The sequence below is a fragment of the Tamandua tetradactyla genome, chromosome 3 (assembly GCF_023851605.1).
Source record: "Tamandua tetradactyla isolate mTamTet1 chromosome 3, mTamTet1.pri, whole genome shotgun sequence".
NCBI lineage: Eukaryota > Metazoa > Chordata > Mammalia > Pilosa > Myrmecophagidae > Tamandua > Tamandua tetradactyla.
In genome coordinates, this window is record NC_135329.1 from 7424988 (window position 1) to 7443427 (window position 18440).

Here is an 18440-nt window from a genome sequence, read left to right on the forward strand (position 1 = left end):
CCGGAGGACCCCGGTTCGATTCCCGGCCCCAGCCCATGTAAAAAACAAATAAACAAACAAAATATAATAAAACAAGAAAATGTTTAAAGATGTTTCCCTTTCTTCCTCCCTTCCTTCCTTCCATCCTTCCTTCCTTCTCTGTCTTTCCTTCCCTTCCTCCCTCTCTCTTTAAAAAAAAAAAAAAAAAAAAAAAAAAAAAAAAAGAATTCAGGTAAAAGAGAAATGAACTGGATACTCTGAACAGTTCCAAAATCAGTGTGAAGCTTTCGGGACACCCCTATGAGAATGTGCCCCGGGAAGAGGGTCAGATTTGCTATCCGGTTGCTTCTGAAGGACAAGGACAGCACTGGGTTGTCTAGGTGTTTTTTTCACTCATTGACAAATTTCTGTGACTTTGTTGATTCATTCATCATTTACCTGCTCCATGCCAGGTTCTATGAGGAAAGCAGAGGTGCACATCATGGGAACAGGGGTGCAAATGCCTCACCTGTATACAGTGCTTTTCCCCTGAAACCCCTGACTCGGCCCCTCAGAGCACCTAACGAGGTGGGCAGAGGGGGTGTGAGCATGTGGTGAGTTACCGTGGGAGGGGACGTGGGCAGTGAGGGCTGGTGGTGCTGCGTGACAACCAAGGCCTCGGCCCCCTGTGTGTGCTGCTGGCAGAGCCGCCTCCATTCACAACCCCTCAGGAATGTCACCCAACCAGCAGGGGGCTGACCACCTGGAGGGACTGACATCACAGATGGGCTTTTCACTCATCCATCGGTCCTGGTCAGGGAAGTGAGACAAAACCACACTTCCTTCTCTCAATACTTACGGGGTGGCCTGCGAAGGGCCAGGCTAAGTTTTGGGGCTGTCGAAGGAACTTCCTTCACCTAGGGCTGCCCTTAAGGCCCCCTGAGCCTCAGGTGAAGATGGCACCACCAGGGCAGGCCGCGGGACACCTGCCTGTGGGAGGGGCAGGCACCCTGGCCTGGTGTCCGGGGCCTGCGTTAGGGGGACAGGGAACTGGGGGTGGGTGGTGCTTGCAGCACCGTGGAGGTGGGAGGCGTGGCCTCTGCTCAGGCTGCCCCCAAGGTCATGGACAGGTACACACTGTCCCCGCTGGGCCCGCGATAATTTCATGGAAATAACAGCCATAGGAAACCAAACTATAGTCATATTTTGTGCACTCAGACACAAATCATTTAAAGTGCTCCTCTAACGGGGGCTCTGTCATCATTAATAGGCAGAAACATACGCAAGTAGCCAACACACGACCACTGGGGACTATTTTACAGGCTCCTCTTTTGGCTTTTCCAAAATGATGCTAAATTAGGCGGGCACTTCCACTGCCTCCTACTCCCAATACCCTCACAATTTCATGTTAAAGTTTATTACGTGCCAGCTATCAAAAGAGCTGTGTAAACAGACTTTGGCAAAGTTTGGAGGTAAAGTTTGCTCTAGTGCCTGCACACCCACTTAACCCTGGACTCCTGAAGGGGCGTCCAGCACATTTGCGGCCCCCAGTTCCCTCTCCCTTCCCTCTGAATGACCTGTTCTGGGGTAAAGAGCTGATATCCTAGTTAGAGACTAAATCTCCAGCATCATGTACCGGGCAGAGATGGCCTTGTACAGGAGAGGCTGGGACAGCTTCTCCCACTACCTGCGAATTTGCACATCAGAGGTGACACCTCGCTTAGCCTCTGCGTGGCAGCAGCCCCAAACCCGACACACCAACACCCCCATCTAGGGGAGACAGCCCGCCCCACCTCCACAACCAGCTGGAGGTCGTCCATGTAACGCTCCTCAGTCTGGATCAGCTCGTGGATGTAGCCCTGCCTCTTCCTCTCGGGAGGCTGCATGGTGTCCAGGCTCTGGAGATCAGCACACCCTAAGGAAAAACAGGGCCGAGTTTAGAACACTATTTTGTTTTCCTCTGCAGGAAATAGATATTCATCAGCAGACGGGCTGGGTTTGTGAATGTTGCCTTAAAAGAATGACATCAGCTTTTAAAAGAGCTTTGCTAACTCGTGGGAGCAGCAGACTTGGTGGCAAGGTGCCTTAGTGACCAGCCACCCAGTGCTTTGAAGCAGCCCTGATAAGGTCTGCGACCTTTCAACATGGTTCCAATTTCCACCCACCCCCGGGAGTAATGACAGAATTAAGGATTTTTAAAAATGGCCTCTAAGGGATCAGAATTGAGGTCTCAACAGGGAAAACAGGAACAGGAGGCCCAGACCTGGCCTTGGCTAAGCTTATGAAAAATCCATGCTTTTCTCACAGTTCAAGCATTTTCAAAGCAATTGAAATGCTTTCCCAGACCTGGTTCATTTGCTGGACCGTGTACGCCCCTCCCCCACAAATGGTTAAATGAATCAAAGGCTCAAGAGCAGTATTTTCCAAACTGTAAGTCATGAGCATAAAATTAATTTAGTTTTTTTCAAAATGCTGATCAGGACTGGCATTGAAACAAAGAAACAAACAAGCAGAATTAAACAGACAATGTAAGATGCACAGCATTGTTTTTTGAAATTTTTTAGTTCTGCATGTACTTGGGGATGTAAAATGTATTTCTGACTGTGAGCTACTGGAAGAAGAATGTTTGAGAAATATTTCTTTACATTTCTCAAAGGAAAGCTCTATGGTCAGGAAGCCTAAACTTTCCTCGCACCCAGAAGTGCCCAACGAGACAACTGCCTTAAACCACTTGAACAAAGAATTTCTGGTTTTGGACACTGCAGGTATCCAGCCGCAGGCTCTGTGGGAAGGCACAAGCAGTGTGGCCCCGGGGTGAGAGGTACTGCATATACTTGGGATCAGTTTACAGGTGCGTCATAGCTGAACTCTTAGATGTCAAACTGTGAGGGGACATAGCTCTAAAACTGCTCAGCAAGGAACCCAGAGCTTATCTCATGCCACAGTGTGCAGAAATACCCAGGAAAACCTTCCCCAGACCAAAAGGAAAAGCAGACAGGTGCCCAGCTGACTACACTATGGAGCAGCGGGTGCTGTGTATTGGAAGGTAGGGAGAGAGAAAGATAAATGAATACAGATGATCAGTTTTGGCTGAGATAATCAGGGAGGGCTGCCGGGAGAAGGTGCCACCTTGAGCAGAGCCTTGAAGGGAGGCGAGTGTTCTGACAGAGGCAGCTGTTTCTCGGGGGGAAGTGTCATCTGGCAGTGGGAACATAAGGGCAAAGCCAACGAGGCAGAAGATGCACAGAGTGGAGGGCTTTTCAAGGGGGGGTTCTCTTTCTATTTTCCTGTGAACTTGTACCTATTTTGCATTTGGTTGTGCTTACAGATGGTCCTAATGGAGGTTGTTTTTCCATTTTTGCAATGGAGCCAACAAGCTTTAAAAAATTACTTCCACAGAAAAATGGAACAGCTACCAGTGAAAAAGGAATTGAGTAAGGTGGGTTGTGTTTGGTGCTACCAAGAAGAAATCATAGTGCCACTGTTGTATTCAAAACTATCCAGTTTTTCTGGGGAGAACTGCACAGAATGACTGAGAGCTTTACACCACCAAGGCCAATACAGATGCCTGTTTGACCAGGCTCTTACGTGGCGAGGAGAGATGGTTGACCAGATGCCCGGGAAGAGGTGCTAGGCTTTGTGTAGTCCAGCCTCGCTGAGACTGGCCAGGGTGACCAGGTGACGCTGAGGCGTGCAACAGGCACAGCGCCCTGCTCCAGCCTCCCCACTGTGGGCCCCCCAGTGCAGGCCCCCCGCCCCGCAGCGCACACGCTTTTGTTTGGCTTTCAAGATTTTGGCCAGATCCACATTCTATTGCTACTATTATTTACATCATGTTTTTCTCTAAATTGATTCATGTTTGAAGTTAAATAGCTATGAAATCAGGGGTTTGATGTTCTGGTTATGTTTCTTCTAATAGTCATGAAAATAAATATAAAACAATTAAAAGAAAATTAAAAAAACAGTCCACCTGGGCACTGCTTTGGGTACCATGGGGATATAGGTATCACACCTTACAGAATGAATCAAGCAAACCCCACAAGCATTGGCCTCTCAAGCTGTTCTATATGGGAATACAAGGAAAAGTCTCTGAGATTTTATCATATCTAAAGTTGAAGCACACGTTCAGGTTTTATCAGGATGAATTTGGGACTCTCCTTCCCCAGTCCCTGGCTGACCCCTTGGCACTTTATTACAAAGGCTCTTACACTTGAATTCTATCTTCAAGTTCCCAACTGCACCCTTACCCTCACTTTCAAGATGTTTTCACTTCTCATTTCAGGGAAAAAATATAAAGGGTCCTCTCCTCCAGGATCCTTCCCTTTCCTTCTCATTTGTATTTTCAGTCTTTACTTGTTCCTTCTTGGTCTATAAACATACGTGCCTCCCTCCAATCCCATTATTTAACACAAACAAGCACGCAAGCACCCTTTCTTCAACCCGCTCCTTCCTCAAACAGCCAAACATCACTAGGGAAGCTACACTCCTGGCCACCTCCCCGCTGCTGTACCTGTCACTTCTGCAACTTAGGGTACACTAGCACCTGTCTCCACCATTCCCTGACGCTGCTCTCATGAAGATCGTGACTTTGGCACTGCCAGGTTCAATGACCTCTTCTAAGCTTGTCCCTTCTCCCACCTGCCCATAGCACTGACCCCTCTGATGGGCTGACGCTTTTGAGACTTCTCCTTTAGCTTTGGAACTCTCCTCTCCCTGGTGTTACTTTCCATATTTCTGTCTCTACCTACCTCCAGGCACTCTGCTCCCCTTAGTCCAGCAAATGTGTAAATGTGTTTCTGGCATTTCTGTCTTGTAAGGTAAAATAATTTGGAAAATGCTACAGTATGTATCTCAAAGGGTCACGATGCATATTAGCATATTAGGCTCTGAGAAATCCGGCACTAAAGAAACATCTTTATTTGATTAACCCACTATTCCCAACTCTTATTTGATCATAGATCAATATGGTTTTTTGGGGGGGGTGAGGTAGGAGTAGGGAGGGGTATGGTAAAACCTTTTGATGAACTGCACTTTAAATTCATTCAATAGCCACTAGCCACATGTGACTACTGTTCACTTGAAATGTGGCTAGTCCAAATTGGGATGTGCTTAAGTATAAAATACACACTGAATTTTAAAGACAATACACTACTACGTGTTATTGTGAGCCACTGATTGTATACCATACACGGAATGTTTGTATGTTAAGAATGTTCATGTTTGTACATTGTTTTGGTTTGATAATACAAAACAAATAAAATAGAAAAATTAAAAAGAGACAATACAAGAAACAACAATGTGAAATATCTCAATAATTTTTACATTGATTACATATTGAAATGATAATATTTTGGATATTCTGGGTTAAGTAGGACATTATTAAAATGACTATCACTTGTTTCTTTTGACTTTTTGTAATGTGGCTACTAGAAAACTTAAATCACAGATGGGGTTTGCGTTCGTGGCCCTCATTATATTTCCCTTGAACAGCCCAAGTCAGCCACTTCATTCTCACTAGGTACTTACCCTACACAAAACACTTAATGGCTTCCTGTTATTTGGAGAATAGAGTCCTAACTCGGCATACACGCTTGCAGAGTTTCCGTCACCCAGCCGCAGCCCACCTCTCCACACTCACGGTCGGCCCTGCCGCCCATCTTTCAGCCGCTCGGACCGGGGCCCTGTGCTCACACGCTGTGACGTTCCCTGGCTCTGCTGTGTCTGCCCCTGCGTTTCCCCTGTCCATGGCCCTCTTCTCTGCACCCAGGCTCTCAGTCTACTTTGGGGAAACCTTTCCTCTCTTTCTGCCCCACACTTTCCCTGAGGTGCCTCTGTTTTGTGTCTCCAGGTACCAGTTTGGATGTCTATTTTAATACCTAACATAATCTAACCTGCAGTGTGCTTCATCTGTATATACTATTTCTGTGTCTCCCATTGAAAGTTGAGGACTGTGTCGAACAGTTCTGGAATATTAATCTTAGCACAGTGTATTGACCACTGGAAGACAGGCAATGTATTTTTAAATGGTCGAATATTATGCTGGTCTTGGGCCTATTTGTCCCCAGATCCACTTCTTTCTTGCCTTCCCTCTGCCAGAAGTTCAACCCTGCAGGCTGCTTTTCCTAAGCAACTATTTTAGTTGGCTCCTGCCTGGGTTTGGCCAATGGGAGGAGGCTCTGGCAGGAGCCTGACAGCTAAGAGAGGAAGGGGAAATCAGCGTATCCCACCCCCTCCTTCCTGGCCCAGTACTGTGGCTGGCAATGGCTGCTTCTGTTAGGGATGTAAGCAAGTCCCTGTACTAAAGAACCCCTGTTCTATTGTGTAAATGATTTCCGTTTTCTGGCTAGACTTCAGTTAACACCAAAACCAGCCCAGTACAGAACCAAAACATACCACTGACTTATTTGACTGTTGCAGATTTCCTGCTTTCTGCTGACCATTTCCAGAGATGTGATGGTCCAAAATGTCACAGTAATGATGACGATGATGATAATCATAGACCCTTACTGTCAGACATACCTAAAAAGTGCTAGATAATATGTAATTAAAAATGTAGACATTCATTTGAGCTTGAGTGATAGAAAGAAGAATCTCAGTGACAAAAAAGAAGAAAACCAGAGTGGCAGATGTGGCTGTCCTGGAGTGGGAGGGTAGGTCTCAGCCCTGGAGACCCAGAGGCCTTCATGTCCACAAAGGGACTAGAGCTGGGTCTTGGTAGAGGCCATAAGGCAGTGGACTGGAATCAAGACCTTGCACAAAGGCCCCGAGGCTATGCTCTCAGAACAGGGTGCACGAGGAAACAACCCTCCCGCCTGAAGAAGGAGATGGTAAGATATCTTTCTGTCTCTGCTGGGTCAAGAATGAAAGTACTAAACTTGCCTTTCCAATGGGAAATTTGGAGTCTAAGGATCCCAGAAATGATGAATCAATATGAAAACTGGTCCCTGATTGGTGATATCCTGAGGATGCTTGCCAGAAACAATGTATAACTGGTGTTACACCCTAGGTTGCACAAGATTTCCATAGAAAAACCAAGTTTCATTAAAGATGAGCTCAAAGTAAAGAATTACAAAGAATAAGGAACCAATCCACTATGAGTAATAAAAAAAGAGGATGAGAACCCCAAGAACATAAGATTATAGAAAAAAATCCAAAAAGGAATATAAAATAAAGCTTTAAAAGAATTCAAGACATACATAAAGAGCTTGAAACCATAAGTAGGGAGTGAGTGCATTAAACAAGATTAGGCAGATTTGAAAAAGCACCAAACAGAAATGTCAAATTTCATCATGGAAATAATAAGTTAATAGATCAAACAGCAGACTCATACATTTGTGGAAAGAATTAGTAAATCTGAAAAGAGATCTGAAGAAATTACTTAGAATGCGGCCCAGAAAGACAGAGAGATAGAAAACATAAAATGGAGGTCAAGAGACATGAAAGACAAAGTGGTAAAATCCAACAAACATCTAATAGGAGTCTAGGAGAGGAGAATAGAAAGAATGGGGAGAGGTACTATTGAGATAATACTGGTTAAGAATTTTCTAGAATTGGTGAAAGATGTAACTCCTCAGATGCAAGAGGAATAATGATTCCTGATAATGAAAAAATTAAAATAAAAACACATCCATACCCACCCATCCTGTAGAAAGCAGAATACTAAGAATTAAAAAAAAAAAATCATTGAAACAGCCAGAAAAGAAAAAGAAAAAGATAACTGTCAAACTAGAATTTAAATTACACTATTACTCATGGATGAGGGAGCCTGCGAGCATTTATCACTAATAAACCTGACTGAAGAAATTGTTAAAATAAGTATTTTAGGAAGAAGGAAATTGAATAAAAAAGGAAAAAATGGGATGTAGGAAGGAATTCCAAGCAAAAATACCAGTAAATATGTGAATTATCAAAACAATTATTAACTATATAAAATAATAATAGCAATGACTAAACTGACCACATACATTCAAGTGACATTAAAACACAAAAAGCAATAAAGTGAAAGATAGGAGTAGAAATGTTAGTGATAAAGGTTTTTGCTTGCATTGATCAGAAGGCAGGTAGACTGACCAAAATTAGACCCTGTTAAGGAAAACACCTACGTTAAAAATGGAAAGGTAACTACTCAAAGAACAGATATAGACACATAACATCCAAGACAGTAGAGGGAAATAAAGAAACATTCAATAGAAGTTCCTGTGTAGACAGAACAAAAAGAAGTAAAGAAAATGCATCATAAATAGAAAACACACAAAATAGAATAAAAATTCAATATTTCCAGTAACTGTAAATGCCTTAAATCTGTTAGTTAAAACTCTAGATTAGATTTAGAAATTCAGCTATAAGCTTTTATAAAGACACATCTAATACAAAATCTTATTGAAATATTGGAAGCAATGGGCTGGATAAAGCTACTTAAAAGCATGTTTTAAAAAAACAGGTAGGGAGGCTTTATTAGCAACAGATGAAACAAATTTTAAAGGATCTGTATAAGATGATAACATGAACTATTCATCAGGAATATATGATAAATGCTGATCTTATTTGAAAATAAGTATAAAATTTAACCCTGAACAGAATTACCAAAAGAAAAATAAAACCCACAACCATAGTAGTGGATTTCAATATTTTTCATAATGAAAATTAGTAAGAATATGAAGAATTTGAGCATTATCAACAAATTTAACATATATACATGAGAATACACATTCTTTTCAAACACCCATAGAACATTTTTAAAACCTGACCACTTTCTAGCGCATAGAACGAATTTCACCCAATACCAAAGAATCTATATTACTGTGGGAAAAAAACCTACTGAATATAACTGGAAATTTACAAATTTAACATTCTTTTCCAATGTTTAGTTTAAAGAAGAGGGGCTTGCTAAAAGCCCCAGGTAGCTTCCTCCATTAGCAAAAAGTACTACCCTTTACTTTTCCTATCACTAGCATTTATGACAGCTGGCCACTCTGTCTTCTTTAAAATATTTCTTCAATTGGCTTCTAGGTCACCAGCTCATGTCCTCCCATTTCACTCGTCAGTCATTCTCAGTCATCTTTTCTGGTTTCTCCTTAACCCCCAAGATTCTTAATATTGGAGTGTCCAAGGTTCAGTTCTTGGAACTCTTCTCTTCTCTCTGCACTCAGCTAGGTAGACTTGTCCAGTTTCCTGGCTTTCATTATCACTTATGTACTGGGGTACTCCCAAGTTTACACTCCAGCCTGAACATCTCTGAACTCCTTCCACTATTCTACTGCCTACTCAGGAGCTCCACTTGGATGTTTTTAAAATTTTTTTTTAAAATATAGTAGTAACATACAAACACAAACATTCTTACCATATGATCATTCCATTCTTAGTATATAATCAATAACTCACAATATCATCACATAGTTGTATATTCATCACCATGATCATTTCTTACAACATTTGAATCAATTCAGAAAAAGGAATAAAAAGAAAAAAGAAAAAAAACTCATACATATCATACCCTTTACCCCTCCCTCTCATTGAGAGGGTATTTCCATCTACCCAATATATTTTAGCCTTTGTTTTCCTATTTTTTATTCTATACCCCTTACCGCTCCCTTTCATTGATCACTAGCATTTCAATCTACTAAATTTATTTTAACATTTGTTTCCCCTATTATTTATTTTTAATCCCTATGTTTTACTCATCTGTCCATACCACAGATAAAAGGAGCATCAGACACAAGGTTTTCACAATCACACAGTCATATTGTGAAAGCTATATCATTATACAATCATCTTCAAGAAACACGGCTACTGGAACACTGAACCTGCAGGATAACCTCTCAACTCTGTTTGAAATCTCTTAGCCATTGACACTTTATTTTGTTCCATTTCTCTCTTCCCCCTTTTGGTCTAGAAGGTTTTCTCAATCCCTTGATGCTGAGTCCAACTCATTATAGCATTTCTGTCTCACCTTGCCAGGAAGGTTTACAACCCTGGAAGTCATGTCCCACGTAGAGAGGGGGAGGGCAGTGAGTTTGTTTGTCATGTTGGCTGAGAGAGAGAGGCCACATCTGAGCAACAAAAGAGGTTCTCTGAGGGTGACTCTTAGGCCTAATGTTAAGTAGGATTAGCCTATGCTTGGCAGGGTTAAGTTTCATATGAACAAACCCTAAGATTGAGGGTTCAATCTGTATATGATAGCAATAGGCTATTTTTCATAATTTTTTCTGACCACTTATACTTTATGTTGATGTGCTGCCTCCTGTAGCTCAGAGTTCATCTTTATGTCGTATTCCACAAATATTTTTGAAGACTGTGTGTCATTGTGGATATATTTTGAAGATAGAGCCAACAGGTGTATTGAGTATAGGATGTAAGAAGAGAAAAGATGTCAAGGATGCCCCCCAAGGATCCTGGTCTGAGCAACCAGAAAGAAGGAATTGCCTTTAACTGAGGTGGCAGATGATGCAGGAGGAAGATGATCAGGAGTTTTGTTTTGAACACGTTAACCTTGACAAGCCTTTTAAACATCCAACTGGAGAGTAGGGCATGAGATTTTGTAGGTTTGTCCAGAGTGATGCCCTGATAAATCCCAGTGTGATTTGAACAGTGAATAGCTTTCTCCTGGCTTCCTGTTTCATGAAGGCATTTTCCTTCATCTCCAAAGGTCGCTGGCTGGTGGACTCTCTACTTCTCGTGGCTATGTCATTCTCTGCTCTCTCCTTTTCTCCGAAATGTTTTCTCTTTTATAGGATTCCAATAAACGAATCAAAACCCACCAAAATGGGTGGAGACATGTCTCTATCTAATCAAGTTTAATACCCACATTGATTGAGTCACATTTCCATGGAGATAACCCAATCAAGTTCCAACCTATAGTTCTTATAGGGAGTAAGAGAAACGATTACTACCACAATATTGTTTAGGATTAAATCATGGCTTTTCAAGGGTACATAAAGCCTTTCAAACCAGCACATTCACCCACCGGACCCTAAAAAAAGACATGTTTTCCCCATATATAAAATACATTAATCCCATCACAATATCAGAAATCTTTAAACCATTTCAGTAGCAGTACAAATGAAATACAAAGTTAGGAACAGTACAAACTCCTGTTAAAGTTAGTTACAGGTATGGTCTGTTCTAAGGCAAAATTATTCTCTGGCTTTGGACTTATAAAAATTCAAGACAAGTTATTTTGCTGCCAACACACAAAGGGAGACCAGTCATAGGATACATTTACCGATTTCCATAGGAAGGAAGGAACACAGGGTTCACTGGACCCACAGTTTTGAAAACCTGCAGGGCAAAGTCCATTAGATTTCAAAGTCTGAGAGTCATTTATGTTCAGGGCTTTAGAAAGCGGCAGGCCCACCTGTACCAAGGGTCTGTGCAGAGGTCTGCCTCTCTCTGAATGCAACCTTGGGGGATATTGGGGAGACCACTTTTTTCTCAGCTCCACCCTCTTCAAGCATCAGGGCTGCACCCAGGCTCTCTGCCATCTCCGAGGCACACGTTCAACCCCACCACATTTAATTTGGAGATCTCTTCTGCTAAATATCAAAGTTCATGGCTTTTAAAATCTGCTTTCCAGTCAAAGCCATTAGTCAATTTTGCCAGATTGTCAGCCACTTTAAAACAAGGATCACCTTTCTTCCAGCTTACATGCCTCATTTCTGTTTAGAGCTTCGTCAACAGTATCTTTAGAGTCCACATTTCTACCAACAGTCTCTTCAAAGCATTCTAGGCCTTCTCTATCAAACGCCTCACAACTCCTCCAAAATCTTCCCCTTATCCATTTAAAAAGCCATTTCAACATGTTTGGTATTTGCAAACTGCAGTAGCACCCCACTCCTCTGGTATCAAAAATCCGTTCTAGTTTGCTAGCTGCCAGAATGCAATATACCAGAAACCAAATGGCTTTTAAAAAGGGGAATTTAATAAGTTGCTAATTTACAGCTCTAACACTGAAAAAATGTCCCAATTAAACCAAGTCTATAAAAATGTCCAATCTAAGGCATCCAGGGAAAGATACCTTGTTTCAAGAAGGCTGATGAAGTTCAGGGTTTCTCAAGTGAGAAGGCACATAGCAAACACAGTCAGGGTTTCTCTCTCATCTGGAAAGGTACATGGCAAACATGGCGACATCTGCTAGCTTTGTCTCCTGGTTTCCTGTTTCCTGAGGCTCCTCAGGAAGCATTTTCCTTCTTCATCTCCAAAGGTTGCTGGCTGGTGGACATAGCTGCTTCTCGTGGCTATGTCATTCTCTGCTCTTTCAGAATCTCTCCTTTTCTCCAAAATGGATTTTGTAAATAGAGATCCAGTGAACTAATCAAACCCCACCCAAATGGTGGAGACACGCCTCTATCTAATCAAGTTTAATACCCATATTGATTGAATCACATTTGATCAGATCACATTTCCATGGAGACAACCCAATCAAGTTTCCAACCTATATTACTAAATAGAGACTAAGAGAAATGGTTACTCCCACAAGATTGCTTAGGATTAAATCATGGCTTTTCTAGGGTACATAAATCCTTTCGAACTAGCACAATGACTTACTGTTGAACTTAGACAGTCAAATTTACTGTCAATTTACTAAATCCCTACATCTAGGTCTCTTGATTCAAGTCTTGCATTATCACTGCCAGAAAATACAAGGAATCCCATAGATTGCTGGCCAGCCAGAAGATACTGACCCTGAGAGGAAGTAAGCCTTCTAGTCTTTGAAAACCAGAAGTTAAATAAATTCCTTTTGTTAAGCCATTCATTGTAAGGTATTTGTTTTGGCAGCCAGGAAATGGAAATAGTTTTTGGTACTGGAAAGTGGGGTGTTGCTATGACAAATACCTAAACATGTGGGAATGGCTTTGGAATTGGGTAATGGGTAGAGGCTGGAAGACTTGGGAGGTGTTCGATAGAAAAAGCCTAGATTGTTTTGAAAAAACTGTTGGTAGAAATATGGATGTTAATGGTACTTCCAATGAGGCCTAGGAAGGAAATGATGAATGGGTTGCTAGAAATGGAAGGACAGTGACCCTTGTTATAAAGTGGCAGAGAACTTGGTGGAATTGTGTTCTGATGTCAGACGGAAGGCAGAACTTGAAAGTGATGAACTTAGATATTTAGCTGAGTTTTCCAAGCTAAGTGCTTGCAAAGTGCAGCCGAATTTCATCTTGTAACTTATAGTAAAATGCTAGAAAAGGCAGGCCCATCCCAGCACTTGGAGGGCGAGGCCATCTGCACTAAGGAGGGGGTGAGCCTTGCACCCTGTTGTTCTGGGAGAGTGCTGCCACCCCAAAGCTCAGAGATGGTGTGGCCTGGGCCTTGGTGGTCTCAGACAAGCTGGCTGCCAGTCCTGTGCTCTGAGAGGTGGGGCTTACATTTCAGCATTTGGGAGGAACATGGCTGCTGTGCAAGCATTTGGAAGGGATGGGGCGGCCGCTCCATCAGGCCCAGAGGTTAGAGAATCAAGTTGAAATGGCTCTCAGACGTTGAGAACTAATGGAGCTTGCCCTGTTGGGTCGCACTTGTTTGGGAACCATGACCCCTGTTTTCCTTCCAATTTCTTCCCTCTGGAATTGATATATTTATCCTGTGTCTGTCCCACCATTGTATATTACAAGCAGATAACTTGTTCTAGGTTTTGCAGGTCCCTCAGAATAATTTTATCCCAGGATGACCACACTCAAACTGATTTTGATGAGATTTTGTACTTAGCATGGTTCTAAAATGGCTTAAAGCTTTTGGGATGTTCTGAAAGAATGTATTTTGTATGTGGGAAGAACATGCCTTTTGAGACCCAGAGGACAGACTGCTGTGGACTGAACTGTACCAGTTTGGGCATGTTCTTGGTCTTGGTCCATACTCTGGTGGGTGTGGACCCGTTACAAATAGAATTTCCTGTACCCTCAGTTATGGTTGCCCAAGTGAGCCAGATTGGGTTTAATCTGGATTACTGGAGGTCTTTACAAGCAGAATGAAATTAAGACACAAGGAGAGAAGCCATGGGAACAGGCAGAAGCTGGACATCAGTGGAACCTGGAAGAGAAAGGAGAGGATACTGCCCTGTGCATTACCTCGTGACGGGAAAGCCAAGGAACCCCAAAGACTGCTGGTCAGTCAGAAGATATTAAGCCTAGATTCTAGCCTCTGAAACCACAAGCCAATAAATTTCTGATGCTAAGTCAACCCATTCTATGGTATTTGTTTTAGCAGCCCAGAAACTATACATTATCATTTAACTTCTTTTAAAATCTAGATGATGTAATTGGTATCTTATGTACCCTTCTACATGCAACAGGACTGTGTATCTAATGCCAATTTCAAACGGCCTGTTACCTATCCTGCAGCACGTTACAGAAGTGCACCAATTCCTACAGTGCTGGCCTGCAGCATAAGGGATTTCATATTCACAGTTACCTTTTTCTCTGTATTAGTGACAGCCTGATTTTCCCCATGGTATGATCATATGGTCCATATTTTCAATTTGTTTATGACTACATAACTGGAAACTTTGCTCAAACTGCTGAGTTTACAACATACTAGTTCTATGGCACTACCCGATTCTGATTTCACGGAGGCGAAAAGATGACCACTGGTGGCACAGGGGTCACAGAGGCAGGTCCCCTAGTATCTTGAGATATAACCTGACACAACCTGGATTCAACTAAAGCAGTTACTTCTCTTTAGCCTCTTTTCACCTATATCTCAGAATCAAGTGATAACTGTCTGCTTTTGTGGTTTGGAATAATGGTGGTTCTCAGTTAACGGAAAGCAACACTGGGGTATGGTTAAGAGCGTGAGTTTGGAAGTCAGATCTGGACTTGAGTTCCAACTTCGCCATTTATTAGGCTTAGTTCATCCCTTGGCACACAGTAAAGGCTTGCTAAATGTTAGCTGTTATTTTTAGAATTTACTATATGTGTCAGACATTGAAATAGTGCTTCAAAATCCCTTAAGTTTCTTCTGCAATGTAGCTTTTACTATCCTCGCTAGATGGACAAGGTTAAAGTCCTGGGCAGGGGTGAGGGTGTGGGGGCTGTAGAGCCAGGATTCAAAATAACCCTCCCTCTACACCTCCCACTACACTTTTTATCACTTTTTGAAAGACTCTGATTTTGTCTTCTGACAACAGTATTAAAATGTCTGTCTTAAGCACAAATTTCATAATTTGCTGTTCTTGTTTAAAACAAAGTTTAAAATGGGATTATAATGACAAATAACCCAATTTTAAAAAACAGGCAAACGATCTGAATAGATGTTTCCCTAAAGAAGATACAAAGATGGTCAAAAACTTCATGAAAGTTTTCAACATCATTAGTCTTCAGAGAACTGCAAATCAAAACTACAATGAGATGCCATGTTCACACCCACTTAGGATGACTGTAATTAATAACATATGTTGGCAGGGACTGGAGAAATCAGGATCCTCATACATTGCTGGAGGGAATGTAAAATGGTGCAGCTACTTTGAAACCAGTCTGATGGTTCCTTAAGAAGCTTACCATTTGACCCAGCAACTCCATTCCCACATATATGCCCATGAGAAATGAAACATGTTCATGTAAAAACTTGGGCATGAATGTTCATAGGAGTGTTATTCATAGTAGCCAAAAGGTAGAAACAACTCAATGTCTATCCTCTGATGAATGGATAAAAACAATGTGGTATGTACACACACACACACACACACACACACACACACACACACACACAGGAATATTATGCAGCCATAAAAAGGAATCAAGTATTGACACATGCCACATGATTGAACCTTGAAAACATGCTGACTGAAAGAAGCCAGTCACAGAAGACCACATATCATATAATGCCATTTATTGCATATACAGCACAGTAATGTAGAGGTTAAGAGCATGGACTCTGGAGCCAGACCACCTGGGTTTGAACCCAACTCTTTGACTCACTAGCTGTGCAACCTTGGACAAGTTATCTAACCTGTTTTAATTTCTTTATCTGTAAAAATAAAATTATAATGAGTTCAAATAGATTCAAGGACCTCATATGGCCAAAGTACTTTGCACAGAAGACAACAAAGCAACTAAACAGGCTTACTTTGAAGGAACCTGATGAAAGGTGACAACACATAGCAGAAAGCAACAAGATCTATGAAGCAGCCCAAAGTAAAACAGGGATTCAGAGGAAGTGGTCATCCCTCCTTTGAGGCCTGGAAAATGGCTATTTCCCAGAACAGGGCCCTCTCTGCTGCTCCATAAAGGTCTTGGAATTCCTTGCTATGAAATACACTGAGGAATCCCTCACTCCAAACAAGGCCCACACCATGCATAAACTTTATATGCATGAACTGAGGCATAAAATCTCCCTTATCAGGGTTTTCACAAATGTTGCGTGCCAGCTCTTAGCCAGAACAGAAACCTCATGTTAACTCCTCCCATGTCCCTTGGATCACACCAGATACTTTTCCGGGCCTAAACAAATCATAGCACCACAGTATTTTGTGACAAAGTTGGGCTATTTGAGACCAGACATTTCCAGCTTTACTTCTAATCCTTACAATCCCCAATCAAAAGACAGACTCTGCCATGACATCCTCCTTATTCCCTGTAGTTCTCCTCCTTGGTTCTTCCTTACATTAAGCCCCTTTTAAAACTCTTTCCATTGTAAATGAACTCCGCAACACCCTCAATGTCTTCACAGATTATAACTTCTAACTCCTGTGTACCTGAAACCGAAACCAGACTCCCCACTGTTTTCCTTGGGAAAGCTATTCAGCCCCCTTCCCTACCAATCTGCTAAGAACCAAGGGGCTAGACGGAAGGGGTTGGCATCTTTGTGGTTCCTCACTGATACTTTCAGGCCAATATTCTTCTAGTTTCCTGGAAAGACCTTTTTTTAAAAAAAGTTCTCGAGTCGGTTGTTGTCATCGATACCACCCACCAATCCTTCAATGTGCTCATCTTCTCAACTTCTAGTGACGCTCCCCTAGAGGCCACCTTCAGTGAAAACCTGGGACTCAGTAATGGTGGTCCTCTTTCCTTTTAACACCTTATTAATCTAAAATATCAAAATTCATTTTTAGATACCAATCCAATAACCCAGTTTGGCAATTCCTAGGATTTCTTAAATTTCAGGGACTTTGACTTCTACTTAACACCTCTCAGGACCATATCATGAATCTTATTATTCAATTTTCCACCTTTGACATCTTAAACTCAATTATTCTACTTTTTTGACCACTATATACTCTCTTAAGATTTCATTTGTATATGCCACATGTTCTTCGAACTCAGATGCTTCCAGTTCTACATTCCTTGTTTCTCTCCTGTTTTTCTAGCCTCTCTCCTTACACAACCCATACTCCATAGTTAATAATATGACCTAATTTCATCAGCACTGCGGTTCCCTTGCACTACTTTTTTTTTTTTTTTTTAACATAGGCAGCGGCAATGGAACCTGGGTCTTCAGTATGGCAGGTGAGAACTCTGCCTGCTAAGTCACTACGGCCTGCCCCCTTGTACTACTTTTACTGTACTCACTCTCTAAAACCCTAACCCTGAATCAATACTATGACCCATTATTTGAAACTCCTACACCTAAGTATCTGAGCATTGTCAAAGATAAAAATCACCCATCTAGATTGATGCTTTCCTTCATATCAAATACCTGATCATCAATTTTGGCTTGACTTTCACTATTTTGATCCACTCTTCCTTCTCAGTTGCTATTCCAAAGTAAACTGAAAATCTTCTGGAAAGTATTCACCATTCTAAAATGCCATTAAGAACATTCATGATTCATGGGAGATCAAAATGTCAATATCAACAGGAGTTTAGAAGATGTTGATTCCAAACCTCATGAGTGACTTTGAGGGATTCAAGACTTTAGTGGAAGAAGTATCTGCACATGTGGTGGAAACAGCACGAGAACTACAATCAGAAGTGGTGCCTGAACAGGTGTCTGAGTTGTTGCAATCTCATGATAAAACTTGAGTGGATGAGGAGTTGCTTCTTTTGGATGAGCAAGGAAAGTGGTTCATTGAGATGGAATCTATTCCTGTTGAAGATGTCCTGAACATTTTGTAACAATAACTCAGGATTTAGAATATTACATCAACTTAGTTGATAAAGTAGCAGCAGGGTTTGAGAGGATTGATTCAAATTTTGAAAGGAGTTCTACTCTGGGTAAAATGCTATCCAACAGCGTCTCATACTATAGGGAATTTTTTGTGTGTGTGGTAGGAAGAGTCAATCAATGGCAAACTTCACTGTTGTCTTATTATTTTAGTGCCACAGCCACCCCATCCTTCAGCAATCAATACCCTGATCAGTCAGCTGCCATCAACATCACAGCAAGATCCTCCACCAGCCAAAAAATTATGACTCACTGAAGGCTCAGATGATGACTGGCATTTCTTAGCTTTTAAAGTATTTTAAAATTAAGGTTTATACCTTGTTTTTTTAAGACATTATGTATTTGCACACTTAACAGACTACAGTATAGTATAAACATAACTTTTATGT

General features: G+C 41.7%; 1 protein-coding gene across 5 annotated transcripts in view; it reads right to left on the reverse strand.

Annotated features, from left to right (window-relative positions):
• The window catches only part of ITSN2 (intersectin 2), a 217109-nt gene that overhangs the window by 22719 nt on the left and 175950 nt on the right, over positions 1-18440 (reverse strand). For all 5 annotated transcript variants that reach the window (XM_077152259.1, XM_077152256.1, XM_077152254.1 and 2 more), the window contains one exon: positions 1752-1873. In XM_077152259.1, the coding sequence (XP_077008374.1) occupies positions 1752-1873 (122 nt within the window). The remainder of the gene's footprint in view (positions 1-1751; positions 1874-18440) is intronic.